We start from the raw sequence: 15,995 nt of genomic DNA, 5'->3' as shown, positions 1-15,995 counted from the left end.
CCTGTAGGAAAGGAACAAATTTCATCTGCATGACCTTGAGCTGCTGTTAAGGAAAGTGTAGCATTTGTAATAACGATGTATGGGGCAGAAGTAGTAACAAGGTAATGGGAAAAGGAAAAAAGGATGTGCTTGTATGTTTGTGTTGGTCCTTCAAGAGGCAATTTTCTCCAAAGATTTTCAGCACCTGAAGTGACTAAAAAACATTCAATCAATCTTAAGTGTGGGCTTGGACTATTCTGTGTTGACATGAATGCTTTATTTTAGCCTTGAAGAAGCTGGGAACCACCCAGTTCACTTGAACAAAACAAGTAGAAGCATCCACTGAAAAGTCACGACTACGACAACGGCAAAGCTTTTGGGAAATCAACAGGAATACAGGCAATTAAAACAAAACAGAAAGTTACAAGCAGCTGAGTCTAGTAATCCGACTCCATGCCCTTTCTTAATACTTTTTTATTCTGTAATAAAATCATTTTTCAGACTTTTATTTCTGAATAGCTCCAGTCTGTACAACTGAGTACACTAGAAGTACAGTGACTGCAAAAAAACCTCTTTTCCTCTTTTAACCTCTAGCATAGATGTGTTATTTTTAATTAGCAAGCACAACAATTTTAAAGCATAGCAATTCTTAAATTGTCAGAATCTCTGTATTTTACAGTTTATTTAACTGTTCTTTTGCTTTCCACAATTCCTAGTTTATGACAGCTATTCAGACTGGCACCGTTTTTTTTGTTAAACTGAATTTCTAGCACAGATAAGTTGCTATTAAAAGATGATGGAAAATCAGATGGGCATTTATAGCCAGAATTTGTGTCAAGTTGGGACAAATTAGCAGAAGCTGGGCCTGGTGATTAAAGGTGTAAGGATGTAGGTCCATCAGGAATGGTGACGGGAGTACTTTTTGCTTCCTATTACAATATATTTAGCACAATTGTAAGAATTTTGATGCTGTGAAGTTTGGAATGCAGGCACAACAGCCAGATATTTCAACCTCTCTAGTGAAGTGACTATTCATCTTCACAGGGGAACGCAGTGTGCATTCGTGTGCATCCTCATCCACCTGGAGGGATTCAATCTCTTTGCCAAAAGCAGAACAACAGCCCTTGCACCACTTAAACCATGCTAAAATGCAACAACTGCTGCAAAGGCCTCGGGATGATACTACTTTTAATCCACGTGCCTTCCTTAATGCAAAACTTTCCATATCTGCTGGAAATTACAAGCCATAATGCCTACACGTTAAAATATTTTTACAGCTCCTTAATAGTCTGTCCTACACATTGACAAATGAACAGTGATAGAGTATGCTAGCCATACTTCTCACTCTGATTGTGTAACCCCAACCAACACAGTACGCTGACATAACGGCCTGAAAAATCCCATTTCCTTCTGAAACTGGAGTTTGGCAGCATGAGAAAATTCTTTCCCTACAGAAGTGACAGCAGCAATATCCATCACTTGTACGTGAAGGGGGATGGTAACAGAAAAAAGGAAGGAATAATTGTTAGTAATAAATATGGGCCTCATAGCAGGGGATTCTTCATGAAGACTGAAATTTAAAACGTTAACCATCACACATTGGAGAGCTCTTTACCAGGTTCCAGGCTCTCTTCACAAAATTAATTAAGACTCTAAGGACAAGTTTAGGTATCAGACTCCTAAAGCAATGCTAGGAACATGTCATCTGGCCAGCCTCAATGTGCATCCCAATTGCTATAACAACTGCTGTCTTATTTCATTCCCCACTGTACCATTCACTGCAGTCAGTAAACATCAGTGAGTTATCAGAAAGATTTAAACACATTAAGGTGCTGCCAACAGTGCTTTCCAGTGGGAGTTTGGAGGAAAAGATGAAGAGGAAAGAAGACAAGATTGCACAGTTTGATCTGATCTGAAGAAAGAAATGATACAAAAAACAAACAAACAAAAGAAAATGATGTGGTGACACTGAAATAATTCTGATCCTAAAATAAACAGATCTCATTTATGTGTTGGAAAATAATCTGAAATCAAAGCTTGTTTGTGCTTGCTCTAATCAGCCACTTCTAGGCATTCCTAAATGGAGATAAGGGAAAAACAATCTAGAAAGCAAAACATCAATATGAAAAGCAATTTTTTAGTTTTGAGAATTGAATTTATCCAACAACTCTAAACATTGGCAACACAATTCAAGCTAGTCAGACTAGGAAGACATGAGTACCCATGGTACTGAGGGCAAATAATCACCTCTTTCTACTCTCTAATGGCACGAATAGTTGTCTAGAGGTGCCTTCACTGAATCCAGAGGGACAACAGATACTTTTAGATATCTACAGTTAAGATAAATATAACTGAAAAAAAAAATCTTGATGTCCTCTGGAATTCCTAAATCATATACACAAATTAGTCACAATTTACACAACTGTATGGGAACTGTTGAATCACAGACTGAACCACTGATTGGTCACCTGAGGTGAGCACCAAGTCAGCCACAGGGGCACAGGTGAAGGTGATATACCTGTGTGAGTGGAAGGGGTGGAGCCTGGCTCCACCTCTCCCAAACCCCGTTTAAGGGCTGACCACCACCAGGGAAGGGTCTCTTCTTGGAGATCCCTCCTGTGTGGAGTCAATGGCAAGCCTCCACCATCATAAAGGTGAGCTGCTCTCTTCTTGCAGTTGTCTGTATACCATCTACATAAGCCTACCAAAATATACCATCTTCCACACTACTTTTCTTGAGTGCCATTCTTGGGGGTTATTTGCCCTACAACAACACAGTATACTTGCACTGAGGAGTATGCATTTCTGTCACACATTCTAAAACTGAAAGTGCTCTCTGTGCTCTGGCAGCTTAACATGAGTGTCAGTACTGGGTCCCACTCCTGCACGCACACATACTGAACACATGTGTTACAGACAGCACTCACACGGCCCAGCAGGGTTTTTTGTGCTAACGCTTGCCAGAAATACCAGCTGCTGGTTTGTGACATGGCATTACATTTAAATAGAGGGTTACACCAAAGAAAAGGTGGTCATTTCAGCACAAGCAGACCACGCTGGGAAAACACAGGTTAGGTAAAAGTCATGCAAGTTCTATACCTGGTCGCGTGGTGAGTCCTCTGTCTGCAGCTGGGCGGGCATCAACAGGCTCAACTGGGCAGGTGCAGAAAAGAAACAAAAAAGTAAACAGAAAATAAGCAAAATCCCCCCAGATGATAAATTCAACTGCTCTTCTCTTGGGATACTGGAGGAGAGACATACTGCAGAAAACAAGTTACAAAAGCAATAGCTAGAGAAGATCTGCCTTTAGTTAATGCTGGAAATAAAAAGAAGGGATGCACACTACTTCCAAAGAAAGTTCCATAGCTGTGTGTCAATTTTATATCATATTCTGCTTACTGCTTAAAATGAGAAACTACTGAGATCAAAGACTTTCTGTCTGAAGAGTCAAACTCTATTCCTTACTCACGAACATCTCCCAGTCACCTGATTAGAAGTGGCAGCAAGAACTGACATGATGAGCTCTTGCAAGCACATCTTGATCAATGCTGACTTACAAACCCACTGAATCCTGACTCTTTATTCCTTTTAAGAGGGCTTCTTAACAGCACTAGCTGTAAGGTTTGAAAAAAAGCAAAGCATGTTTTAAAACTACGCTCAATTATTTCACTCCAGTATGCTCTGATTTGTAGACAGTAAATTTGTTCTGCTATTTTGAAAGGGTTGGGAAGTAGAGACAACGCTTTCTAAACTAATTGTGCATTGCACACTATTTTAAAGCTTAAAACTGTCGACATTTAAGACTGATGGAGGACTCTGCAAGTAGTAGAAAAAAAGGATGAGCAAATTCAGAGCTGCTTGAGTCTTTTGTTCTGTTTCTCTCCTTAGAGTTCTTTATTTCCCCTGTGCTGGAAGGGCCAGTGTCAAAAATAAATTAATTTTAGAAATAATCTACTGTATTGTAGGTTGGAATTCAGGAATTTTTTTAATAAAGTGTTCGTGTGCATTTCTGAATTCAAGCATGAATCTTCTAATCGGCAGTAAGTAACCCACAGTAACACAGAAAACCAAGACATAGCCACAGTTTTTAATTCAGAAGAACTGGTCTGTGATCTGCATTAGAAAATCATGCTAACCTGACTGTACTGCTCACTGAAGGAAGGGGACTGCTCATCCTTTTAGGAAATCTGTGTTCCTATGGGCTTTTAACCTACATGCTTCTAAGTGTGACTCTATCTGGATCCTACGTCCACTGTATCCAGGAGATGACTGCAGTAACTTCTGCCGCTAGAAAAAAAAAGCAGTAAACATTACAGAAGCTGCAGTCTAAAAGAGGATTGGCACAACCGACTTGTTTGCTTTTCTGGAAGTGCTAAGTTTCCACAGAGCTCACAGGTCTGGTGCTGCAGAGATGAGGCAAGCCATCAAATCCTTTCCTTCAGAGCAGTTCAGCCCATGTACTGATGTATGCACCAACATAAGTAAACACTGAAAATCTTGTCAGTGGGTATCCCCATGTGTTCCCTGCTGGACTGCACTGCTTGCAGCACTGGGAGAAGCTTTAATCTATTTCAGCAGTTATGAACAGTCACAACTCTAAGATGTACTATGTAGTGTTATAAAAACTGCATTCATTTAGATGCTCTAGAATCATCAAACTTCTCTTCAAACCTTCAGCACTGCAAGTTGTGTAGTCCATTACATACTTGTGAGACTTAACTCAGGGAATCAAAAAGGAAGAAAAGTATTTTCAGAAATGACTGAGCTATTCTAGACTTCCAATATCTTGTTAGACTATTTTAATTCTTAAAAAAACCAAACCAAACAAAAAACCTAGTAAAATATTGCTGGCATTAAACTTATCCTTTTATCTAAGCATCCCGTTTAGATGAGGAAAATTTCAAATAAATTAATGAAATCTTAAGATTATATGGCAGTTTATCAATTCAGTATGTAATTAATGTTTCTGGATGAAACCTGGGATTAGTTCCCAGGGAGCAATGACAAATTTAAGGGCATTTTTGGAAGCATTTTATCTTCATCATGTATGTAGGTCACTGGATACTTTGAAATAAAGACTTTCTGGCTGCATTTCCTTCCACTTTTTTCCACAATTACATTTTGGTTCAAGAATTCCATGAATAGCTCATTAAAAACAAGCCACACTGCTGTGACTGTGGAGGAAGTGAACCTCAGGTCCTAACCCTGCTAGTCCCTGGATCTGATGAGCTTGACTCTTGATATCAATCAGAGACTCCATTGAAAATTCTGACAGTAGTACAAATCTGAAATGAGGTGAATGATTTATCAAGTGTGCCAGATTAAAGAGATAGTTCTCTTTACTGCTTATATAGTGCAGTAACTCTTTGCACTGAGGAAGTCTGCGTTCTTAGCTCTCTGGGTTTATATTCACCAGCTTTTAAAAATTTAAGTTTTCCACACTAGAGCAGTATCAACACTTGAATGGTAACTTGCTGGTAGTCCTCTGGTAGTCTATGCTAAATATGCTGAAGCAACCGCTCAGCAGGTTTCACAGGCAGCAGGCCCTTCCTTTTAAACATTCTTGATTTTCTTGATGGTATTGGTACCCTCACAGACCTCACCCAACTGAAGTGAGGTCCTTGGTTCTCTGACTTTTGTTCCCATGCTCAGCATCTCCCAGCAGTACATGATGCTGACCATCATTATGCATCAGTCAGTCACTCTACAGTATTTGAGGCTTCTATACCACATTAATTTTTAACTCACTTGACTTGCTCAGTACTGCATAGAACACAAAACACTTCCTGAATCAGTGGATCATACTGTGTTAAAAAACAGATTATGAAAAGAAACTCTAGGAAAGGGAGAGGAAGTGGGAGAGGAGAAAAATGTTTCAAATGTTGTTTACTTCATGCTACTTTCCAAATTAACAAGATAAACACCAGTTTTTAAACAAAGTCTCAGATTAGACCATAGACACAGAGGAAAATAGGCATGGGAAGTGAGGACAAATGGCACAATTTGTCCTGGGATTCTGGAACAGTAAGATGGGGAGACTAACATAAAGGAAAAAGATGAATCTGTGAAATTCCACTTCTGATAATATGGGTAAGGGTATAGAGAAGACACCTAAAGAGAAAAAAAAGGTATTGCAGAAATAATGATATGAACAACACAAATACTATTTGCCAGTACTGTTTGGATAGATGACAGAGAAGTCAAATGGGAAAGAAGGACTTGCAGGGGTTTAAGTCATGAGATGATTTTTAACTGTGCAGACTTAAATGTTAATGATTGAACTAATGAAATTGTTCGCCTGAAGGAACTTCAGGACAAAAGCAATCCTGGTCTCAAAAAAACCAACAACTAAACCAATTTAAAGTCATAGAAGCTATAAGATGTTCCATCAATAAACACTAAGAACACAAGGATTCATAATTAAACAGTATGTTATTCAAGGCAGAAGAATTTTTGTTTTTTATTTGCTGTCATACATTTTTAAAAGATAACTACACTCAGAATGCATGCCAAGGGAATTCAGAATCACACCGAAGAATGTACCTTTCATTATTAAATCCTGGGCTTAGCCTGGCTTCTGAAGGAAAAAAAGGCTTGTGTGATTAAAATGTGGTATGTCTGAGTACATCTGTATATCTAGTATCTTCTGAACTTGGTGACTGAAATCAGTACATTTTGAAAGGTGGCTACATAGACTTCAAAAGCTGTTCTTTTTTTCCCCCTCAAGTTTGATGAAAGCAGACAGTGGGCACAGAATGGACGTTCTTTATGTCTCAACTATGGGAAAGGCAGCAGCAAGAGATCTACTGGAAAATTCCTACAGGACAGATGCCAACAGCTGGACCACGGTCTGCTCCTGGCAGCCAGCCTCTGCAATTGTACTATAGTAAGCCACAGCTGATTCTCCAGGAATGAGAAGCTTAGCTTGTCAGTCCGGTCAGTGGTCTGCACTACTTGCCAGGATCTGATGCAATCCAGTCAGTTGCTCTCAGCCAGGCACACCATGGATCTGCAGCTGTCCTGCAGATATGCTCAGAGTCCTCATCACTATCTACTGTCTTCTCATTCTTGAGACTGGCCAGTCCATTTGAGTTTGGCCCATCTCCTTTCTGCTGACTTCTTGGTGTTTTAATTTTAACCCCACTCTTTTCCCCTCACGTTTGGTATGCTTCCGTTTCACTTATTAGTTGACCTCTGCTTACACCTTAGCCTGGATCTTTAGCTTTTCTGACACCTGGCTATTACTCACTTTGATCACAAAACTGGTTCCAACTTCACTGCAAGCATGACAGCCCACAGTCTCTCACACATTGTGTTGGAGTGAGACTAAGAGGAAAGCACTCACACAGAGAACTGCACAAAGTGGGTGATCAGAACTTCCTCTCAGAGGAGGCAGAGCCTAAACCAATGGTTTCAAGATATTTCTGGAAGACCTCACTGTCTGCACAGCTCATCTAACGCTTGATCCACAAAACAAAGATTTACATGGAAAAAACTTCTGTAGATCTAGCCTTTGTGAAACCAGCACTCTTCTGCAGAAACAAACCTCCACTGCTGGGATTAACTTAGCACTAATGAGGATGGATTTGAACTGGTAAATGAAAACAAGCACAAGAGAAGGAACTTGAACAATGCCATCAGAGTTCCTTATGTTTCTAATTAATTGGCTCTGGCACCCAAGTGAACCACCAATTCCAGATTATACATTAATTATTAAAATATTAGGCAGCCACGTCAATAGATTTGCCCAAGAGCAACATAAAGTACTCCTCTGGGAAGACATCATCACTAGCTAGTTGCATTGCTATGTACGTACAAATATTCCTGCAGCACATTCAATATGACCAAAAAATAAACCCAAACCAACCCCCAAACCTCCCATGCAAGGAATGTATTACATCTATAATCATTTTCATGCCAGCAATAAGAAGGTCTTCAATGATAACACTTATTTTATCTCCCTTTGCTCATCCTCATTATAAAACACTCACAACGTGTTGGAATTTATTTTGACCTGTTTTTGAAGAGAAATAAGTTCAACTCTGAAATGTTTTGTGAGTCTACACTGACAGTGAAGTCACAACTCTGTTTGATCAAAGAGACACAGCAGCAGACCAGTTCTAAAACTTCACAGTTGAGACCTCTATTCTTCTTACACCGAAAATATGCCAATTTTCAATAAGTGAAATGAAAGAATAATCATAAAATACAATTGAGAATACTCCATGCTTTCTCCCACTACTGTTCCTACCTTCATTTTCAGTATTGGCTGGAACAGAATCAACACCAAATGGATGCCACGGCTGAAGGTCATCTAGACTGAACTCTCCATCCACTGGAAGAAGTTCAACTGTGGTCTTAGTTTCCGTCAGTGAAGGCATGAGAGCATCATTTCCATAGCTGATTCTAGGTTCACTGATCATATTGGCCAGAACATCGTCAGAGTAGTTTTGCTCTTTCTGAAGCAATTCATCTGCAAGAAAAAGGAACACAGCAATTACCTACAAAATCCTGCATTTCTGAGCACCTATTTCCAGTGCTATTATAGTAGAAATTTACAGTCATGAGATCCCGATTTCTTATTATACAGAAAAGCATTGGGAGTTGAAGTAATTGAGAACTGCTGCTGTAAGGCATTTTTTTTAACATCAACCAGAACTGTTCAATACTGCTTTCTACTCAAGTAACACCAGAGATCACAGGGCTGTGCTTTACAAGTCCCTAGATTCTTCCCCATTACTTTTAAAAGAAGCACAAATCAATTCCTTTCAACTCAACAAGTTACCATGCCTCATCATGCAAGAGGTCCTCAGGAAGTAATGTCTTTGTTATTTTCCCTTCTCCTGAAATGCTCACTTACAAAAGCTCAGCATTGCTCTTAAATCCTAAATCATTGCAATAGTTATCGTATTAAATTGAGCTTACTAGAACACTGAATCTAAATATTTGTTCTTTTAACATATGTAACTTTACTAATATGGAAGTAGCTCTTTTCTAACAATCTTAAATTCTAATAAGCATCTAATAAGACTACCACAAAGTGAGAACAATTAAAGCACTTTCCAGCTCCAAGAGAAGTATAGGACAGATTACTGAACTCAATATTAAAAAGAAGCTTGGAGATTATTTAGGTGCGCTTCATTATTCCAACTCCTTTCTGAGACTGAGGTTCATATACTCTTTATCTTCTCCTTTGTTGTCCTTCCTGTGTTTGTTTTTTTAAGGTAGAGGTACATTACTTGTACATACTTTGAAGGAACTTGGTACACAGACCACTTTCTAGTAAGCAAGAAGAGGATAAGTGATTGCTAATAACACAACATAACTAGCATGCAGATGTTAAAGTTCTAAATAGTTCAGAATTGAAGACTGTAAGTGTTAAAACCACTAGAGCCCAAGTGTTTGCACACATGAGTACACACATGACAGTTGATGATACAAAAACTTTTAAGACTGGCTTCTCACTTCATTGATGAATAATTCACTGCTATCACTTCACATGCACAATCAAAATCTGTTGCAATTCAGGGACAGGAATCACCACTGTATTTTGCTAGTATCTTAATGACACTCTGTAGGGGCCCTCTCATTTCCTAGTATCATCAGTGAGAAATTGCATCTACGTTTCTAATCACACCAGAGCTTTACAGACATCAGTGAAATCTTCTGAATCGTATTTCCCTCGAGTGTATACAACAGCATACCACCAAGGCAGCACACACTACCTACACAGTAGCCCTCAACGAGGGACTGCTACCAACATGAGCACTAGAGCTGGCACTGCTTCACTCTCTCTCTCTCAGTGATCATATATCTAGGCTCTGCTTTGTAATACATCTCTTAGAACTGATGGAACTCTGACAAATACTACACCACCAGAGTCAGAACATCAAAACTAAACAAGAAGTTACAACCCACACCCTAGGGCCAGCACAGGTTTTAAATCTTGCAAATTGATGTTTCAATACCAATTTTCCTACTGAAGCAGTAATCACATTAGCAGACAGTAAGCCAACATTAACATTAATGTGTACAGAAAATTAAATTCTGCCAGTGAATTTGTTCATAAGGACTTAGTAGGACAATACAGAAAGCCTGCTGAACACTGCATTATTTTTCCATTCATGTTCAATTTCTTGAAAACAATGTTATTTGTAAGTTACATGATACATTTTCAGCGTGGAATGCAAGTTTGATCTTTTTCCTCCTCACTGCATTTACACTAATCCTTTATCAAACTAAAGCGTCTCTTATGTATCAGAGCAAACACAGCCAAAGCAACTTGATATTCTGAGCAGGCATTGTATCACATGGCATATGTTGATTTGTATTAGTTACAGAAGATGAGACTTATCAAAAAAAGAGCTGCATGTTAGCAGCCTGCGTGAAAAGTCTAGTTTCCAAGTGCTGGGTGTCCTGCAGGGAGTCAGGGGTAACACCTCCTGAGCACATTATGACACCAAGTTATGGCTGATCACAGAGAAGTTAAGTATCACTGAGTGTCTAAGCACCTACAACCCAGGAACTGGAAGAGCTCTGAGGTGCAACTTGCCTCATCCCCGCTGTCCTCCCACTCCTTGCAGGACCTGACTTCCAGCACGGAGGCCCCATGCTCAAGGGGAAGGCCATAGCAGAAGCACAGATGGCCACAGAAATGGGCGTCAGGCTCACATCATGCTGCTACAGAGGCTGGGAGAGACAAGTACATAAAACCTCACAGTGCAGCCCCACTGGGTGTGAGTTGTCACCAACACTTGCAGGCCCCATTGTTTGCTACTCAGCTGTGGCACACAACATAGACATTAACTAACTCACACAATAGATTAAGTGAGGCAAACAGATATTACAATAAGCAGATTATGACTGCATTCATCTTACAAGCAGGGAGACAATGGCCAAAATGAATCAGCCCATCTGACATGATGAATCAGGCACTGAACTATAGTGAGAAATGAGAAGCTCCTGGCTTAAAACTGAGCTTGAGTTCATCAGACCAAGGCATCTGTGTCTGCATTGAGTAAACGATTAGCAAACAATTGTTTCAATCTCCAAACTGTTAAAAAACTTTGCCCTAGGATTTCCAATTATTGACACTAGCTGGCAAATCCCAAGATCGATTATTTCAGTGTTGATTTTGTTCACAGTATTGATGCCTAGTTGCCTCGTCAGCTACGCTAATGGAAAGCCATATAGCCTTGTTGTTACTCATCAATAAAGTGCTCCCTCCCTTTCTCACAGTTGCCAATTCAATTTCCCCACCCCACAGAAGACAATTCCCTAAATAAGTAGAGCGTACAGATGCAGCTGGAGGCTAGGATGTGCATTCAAGGCTGTTTCAGGGATTTTCTTTGTGCAGTGAATGTCTTCATTATTAGGTGCTGAAAATACACCGAATCTAGGCTGCTTTTCAAAATTTCATCTCCCCTCAAACCAACAGGACAAAAGCCCTCATGACAATCTTCCTATAATAGACTTGTTGTTGCTCTACTCATTATCTCTTTGTAACGTTCCGTTAAGTCCTGCCAGAGAAAAATAAGGAGGATGCTGAAACATTTTTTTACATTTTTGACAGCATGTGCTCAACAGTAGCCATGACTTCATGGAAAAAAGCAACAAAAAACAAAACAAAAACAAAACAACAAAAAACAAACAAAGAAAGAAAGAAATCCAAAAAACAGAAAACCCACAAAGTTGGGACATCAAATCTCCCAGCAGCTAGGCTTGCAAAAGTGCAACTGCTCTACAAACAGGAATGTTGGGACTTGCAGCACAGCCACCTTCAGGCACCCAAACTCTTTTGCAGGATGAAAGAGGCTCAGTTACACTGCTTCAATAAAGTGCTTCTTAGACTTACTGGCATTTGTTAAGGAAGTCTCTCTCATTCTTTAGCTCATTGCAGGCATTATCCCGTGGGTTATTACCCCTAAACAGTAACATCAAGAAACACTGAAGTGAAATATATTTGGGGCACTAGATACAAGAGTAAGACCACTACAAGCTCCTTTCAAGACTAGTCTCTTATCCTCTTCTTGGAAAAGAGAAAGATGGAGCAGAAGAAAATAAATTAATTAGAAACATCTGTTGGATGCTGGGTTGTTTGAAAGCAGCTCATTTGTGACGTCCCTTGACCTCTAACAGATCGGCTTTGTAAGGGCACTGTAATAGTGAAGACCGTGACAAATCCCAACAGATGAGACAGAGCAGCATATCCCATGTCATTCTGCCACTGGAACTTTACACTTCATTGGTATACAATACTGTTTACCACACTGGACTCTGTTGTACTTAACCCACCTGATAGCTGGCATAGATACAAAGAAAAAAGTTTAATGGAGAACTGGAACACAAGTAATTCACTAATTATCTTACAAATAATGATCTTCATTTATCTCATTATTTAAAATTTCCAACATTGCCTTGCTTTGTTTTCTTTTGATGGAGGATACCTACCAGACAAAAAAGCTCTGACCTCATTATCACAATCCTGAATTTGCTTTAAAAAATAACTCCAGAAGCAGTGAGAATTTTGGAAGTGTTGTACATCAATTTAAGGTTTAAAATCAATTTAGAAAAGAAATGCACTCAAAACACCTCTTCTAAGTACTAATTAAGACACCTTCAAGTTACATACATGCCATAGTTTCAACCTAAGACCAAACTTCCTTTTAAAAACCACATATACATGACAGGCTACATACTGATTCAGCAAATACAGGTTTGGGAACCAATTCAAATTAAGTAGTGCAAAATATTGCTTCATAATCACCATCTTATCAGACAACACCCAGTGTGAAAGAAGCTCGTGGTCTTCTCAAAGTTCTAGCTGCTTTAGAGTACATGCTTTCAAAATGACAAATTTAGATGTGTCACCAACATCCTAACTCTTCCCAATGTCAGAAATTAGGAGTACCTGAATCACAGCAATTGCTTCATTTGTGTATGTCTATGTATTATCTTATACCATTTGGAAGATAGTTTAAATCAAGCTAATATCTTATGTCACAATTAGGATTACTAAGAGCAATTACACAGTCATTTATAATAATGCATGTGGTAAGACATAATATGGTTAGGTGCAGCTTTCAGTTGTATGCCTACTTTGTGGGCTAATTCAATATGCCACAGCTCATAATCCGCAACACAAGCAATTGCCCAAAGGAATTGTATGGATGTAATATAGTTAGTTTTTAACTAAATTTTAATGTCTGAATTTTGTCAGCTGTATAAATCAAGACACCCCAAACTGGTAAATGTGAAAACAATACCTCCTTAGAGGCTTTGTATTGGTGAATACTTTAAAACAAAATATAATATTATTTACCTGAACATCTGCATTGTATTAGAGCTCCTGTATAAACTGACAACACATACTTCTAGTTACACTGGTAAATAAGAGTTTCTGTAAGTAACTCTGAAACACAAAATGAGGATCTGAGCATGAGTAAGGATTTCATAGGTAGTTTTTCAGTCCAAATTGCTTTCCGTACCTGCAGTGAATGCAAACTCTACAAGCCAGAAAGGTAGTTAAGTCACTTGTATATCCTGTAGGTTTCATATTCAAAGCTTATCGCATCAAGTAGATTTTCTCCTCTGAGATGAAAGGAAAGAAAATACAGTGGCTATTTCCTTCAGCCCCTGTCCAAGTTAGAGGAAATTTCAAGCATGTGCATATATTTAATCATACTTGGTTTGTACCAAACCATAAAGAGCTAAGCTCCACTAAATTCCAAGCATGTAATTATTCTAAGGTGTTTTGCTGAATCAAGTACCATATGACAATGTTACATACTACTAGACGTCATAATTATCCAGCTGCATTACCAAGCTGCAGCATAAAATTGTGTGGTATTCAGTGTTGAACTAATGCATTTTAACTGCAAAAGACAAATACAATTTAGAGATCGATTCTGACGAGAACTCTACTGAAAGTGACCTGCCTACAGGAAGGCATACAGGAGTGGCTTTGTTTATCTGTATGCTTTGAAGATGATGATAAAAGTGTGATGCGCTATGCCAGTCCCATGAAACACTGGAAATGAAGCCAGCCTGCAATGTTCTGACCCATACTGACAAAGAAATTTCATTACCTGATCCATCAGATCTAAACTTTCTCTCTTATGGCTAGCCTGTGGAATTACATTGCAGCTCCTCTTGTCTGGAAACTTTTCCAGTGGATTATGTTGTTCATGGGGTTTAAATGAAACAGTAGTTTTTCAGACATAGAAGACTCTTATGTGTACGAAAATCTCTTTCCATATGGTGTAAAGGCTCTTCAAGTTCTCAGAAAATGACATCTGACGTATCGTGAAACAGTTGACTTAAATTTTTCCCCTAGAAACAAGTTAATAAAAGATCCACCCCAGGACCTTTAAAAATATTCCACTATCTGAGAATCTAACTTTCAAGAAAATACACCTTTGAACTTGAGAATAGCTGTAATATTTTGAGATATATTAAAAAGAATGCCTGTAATATAAAAAGAAGGCTTCTAATACATAAAAAAACAAATTTATCACTTTCATTTTTTCTATTTCTTACTGCTTCTGCTACTTGAGCATATATAGACTTCAATGCTTCCCGAATCATACAATAAAAACAACCCATGCGAGTACCCTCCTGTAAACAGGTACATGTAGTAATGCTCCAGTTAGATTTGTGCTTCAGATTACATTTCACTTAAATTATTTAAATTAAAAAAAGATGTTTAGCTTAGATATAAGTTAATTGTTTCATAAGTGGATTGTGTTACCAAAATTTTTCTGGCATTAAACAGTTCAAAGCATGAGAAAGCTTGGAAAACCCAATTCAGCAAAGCACTTACAAGCTGGCTTTATTACCACACAGTGATTAATCTCAATGTGACTTAGGTTGTCCCATTAGAGATGGAATGCAATGCAAATTCAGTTTTGTACATGGCACTGCAGTTTCAGAAAGGCTTGAAGAGAGATGCGTGAGAATTTCCACACCACTACATCAGTGTAGAACCAGAAAGGTCCACCTCCCATTTTTCCCACAGTTTGTTATAAATCTCTCGACTTGCCTTCAGTGAAAGAATACTGTAATTACTATAAACTCTTGACTACCTAACAGCTAAATACACTGTTAGATAAATATTGATATATGGCTATAGATATGTACACGTTTATGGTTTGTTTTAACAGTGAGTCATCTAAATCATGACTGCATTTCCCCTCTAATTAAAAGCAGAGAGTATTACAGAAAATATGTGGAACAGAAAAACACCAGAAGCTTAAGTTATCTCTGAAAAGTTATTAAATAGAATTAGAAGACATTGCTCTTCCCTTTCATGACTTCGAGACTTTTTAACTGTTTCTGTTGTCTCCTCTACTGCTCACATCCACCTCATTAAACTTGGTTAACTTAGTACTTCTGCCTACGAGATATAATACACTATTCACAGCCACAGAAGCTCTGGATTAAACACACACATATTTACCTGTTACAGCATCCCTTTTGGTATAAAATTTGAATGGAGTACAGTTTTTTGTATGCTAAGCACCGTGTTTTTTCAGGCTGGGATCTCTCAGCTCAAGCATGTCAAAAATTCCTCTCTGGGTAAGATGATGGCAACCTAACATCAACCTAGACAAAATAGTTCTGAAAAAAATACTCAGAGAAAAAAAAATTGAAACTCTATTCCATGAACAAGAGCATACACTATATGTAGGTTGCTCCAAAAGCAGCTCCTCCAATTTATTTCCATTACAACAAATGGAATAACTTTTTTTTATTACAACAAATACGAAGAGCACAATAGCACTGTTAGATAGAGCAAACTCTCAGCTACAAAACAGTTTTTCAGCACAGTCACCCACATTTTTGCCAGCCACGAACAGAAGCCTGTATGCTGTGCTTGTAAAAATTTGCACCAGCAGAAGTGACCAACTGTCACCATCACTACTGCTGAAATGCACCAAACACCTCTTACTGCACCCACATCCACTGCTTGGTTGCCAGAAATGCTCAGCAAGTGTTAGTGAATGAGGATGTCATTT

The 15,995-nt window shown here is 38.7% G+C and overlaps 1 protein-coding gene across 2 annotated transcripts in view; it reads right to left on the bottom strand.

The window, feature by feature from the left end:
* Window positions 1-15,995, bottom strand: part of APP (amyloid beta precursor protein) — a 198,663-nt gene that overhangs the window by 15,266 nt on the left and 167,402 nt on the right. For both annotated transcript variants that reach the window (XM_065741830.1, XM_065741831.1), the window contains 2 exons: window positions 8,231-8,452; window positions 3,079-3,132 (listed from right to left, as the gene is read on the bottom strand). In XM_065741830.1, coding sequence (XP_065597902.1) covers window positions 3,079-3,132; window positions 8,231-8,452 — 276 coding nt within the window. The remainder of the gene's footprint in view (window positions 1-3,078; window positions 3,133-8,230; window positions 8,453-15,995) is intronic.

This window comes from Cyrtonyx montezumae, unplaced genomic scaffold (assembly GCF_038088225.1).
Source record: "Cyrtonyx montezumae isolate F1298 unplaced genomic scaffold, pur_monq_1.0 scaffold_3, whole genome shotgun sequence".
Taxonomy (NCBI): Eukaryota; Metazoa; Chordata; class Aves; order Galliformes; family Odontophoridae; genus Cyrtonyx; species Cyrtonyx montezumae.
Note: the sequence above shows the minus strand (reverse complement) of the source record. Positions and strands in the feature narration are given on the sequence as shown.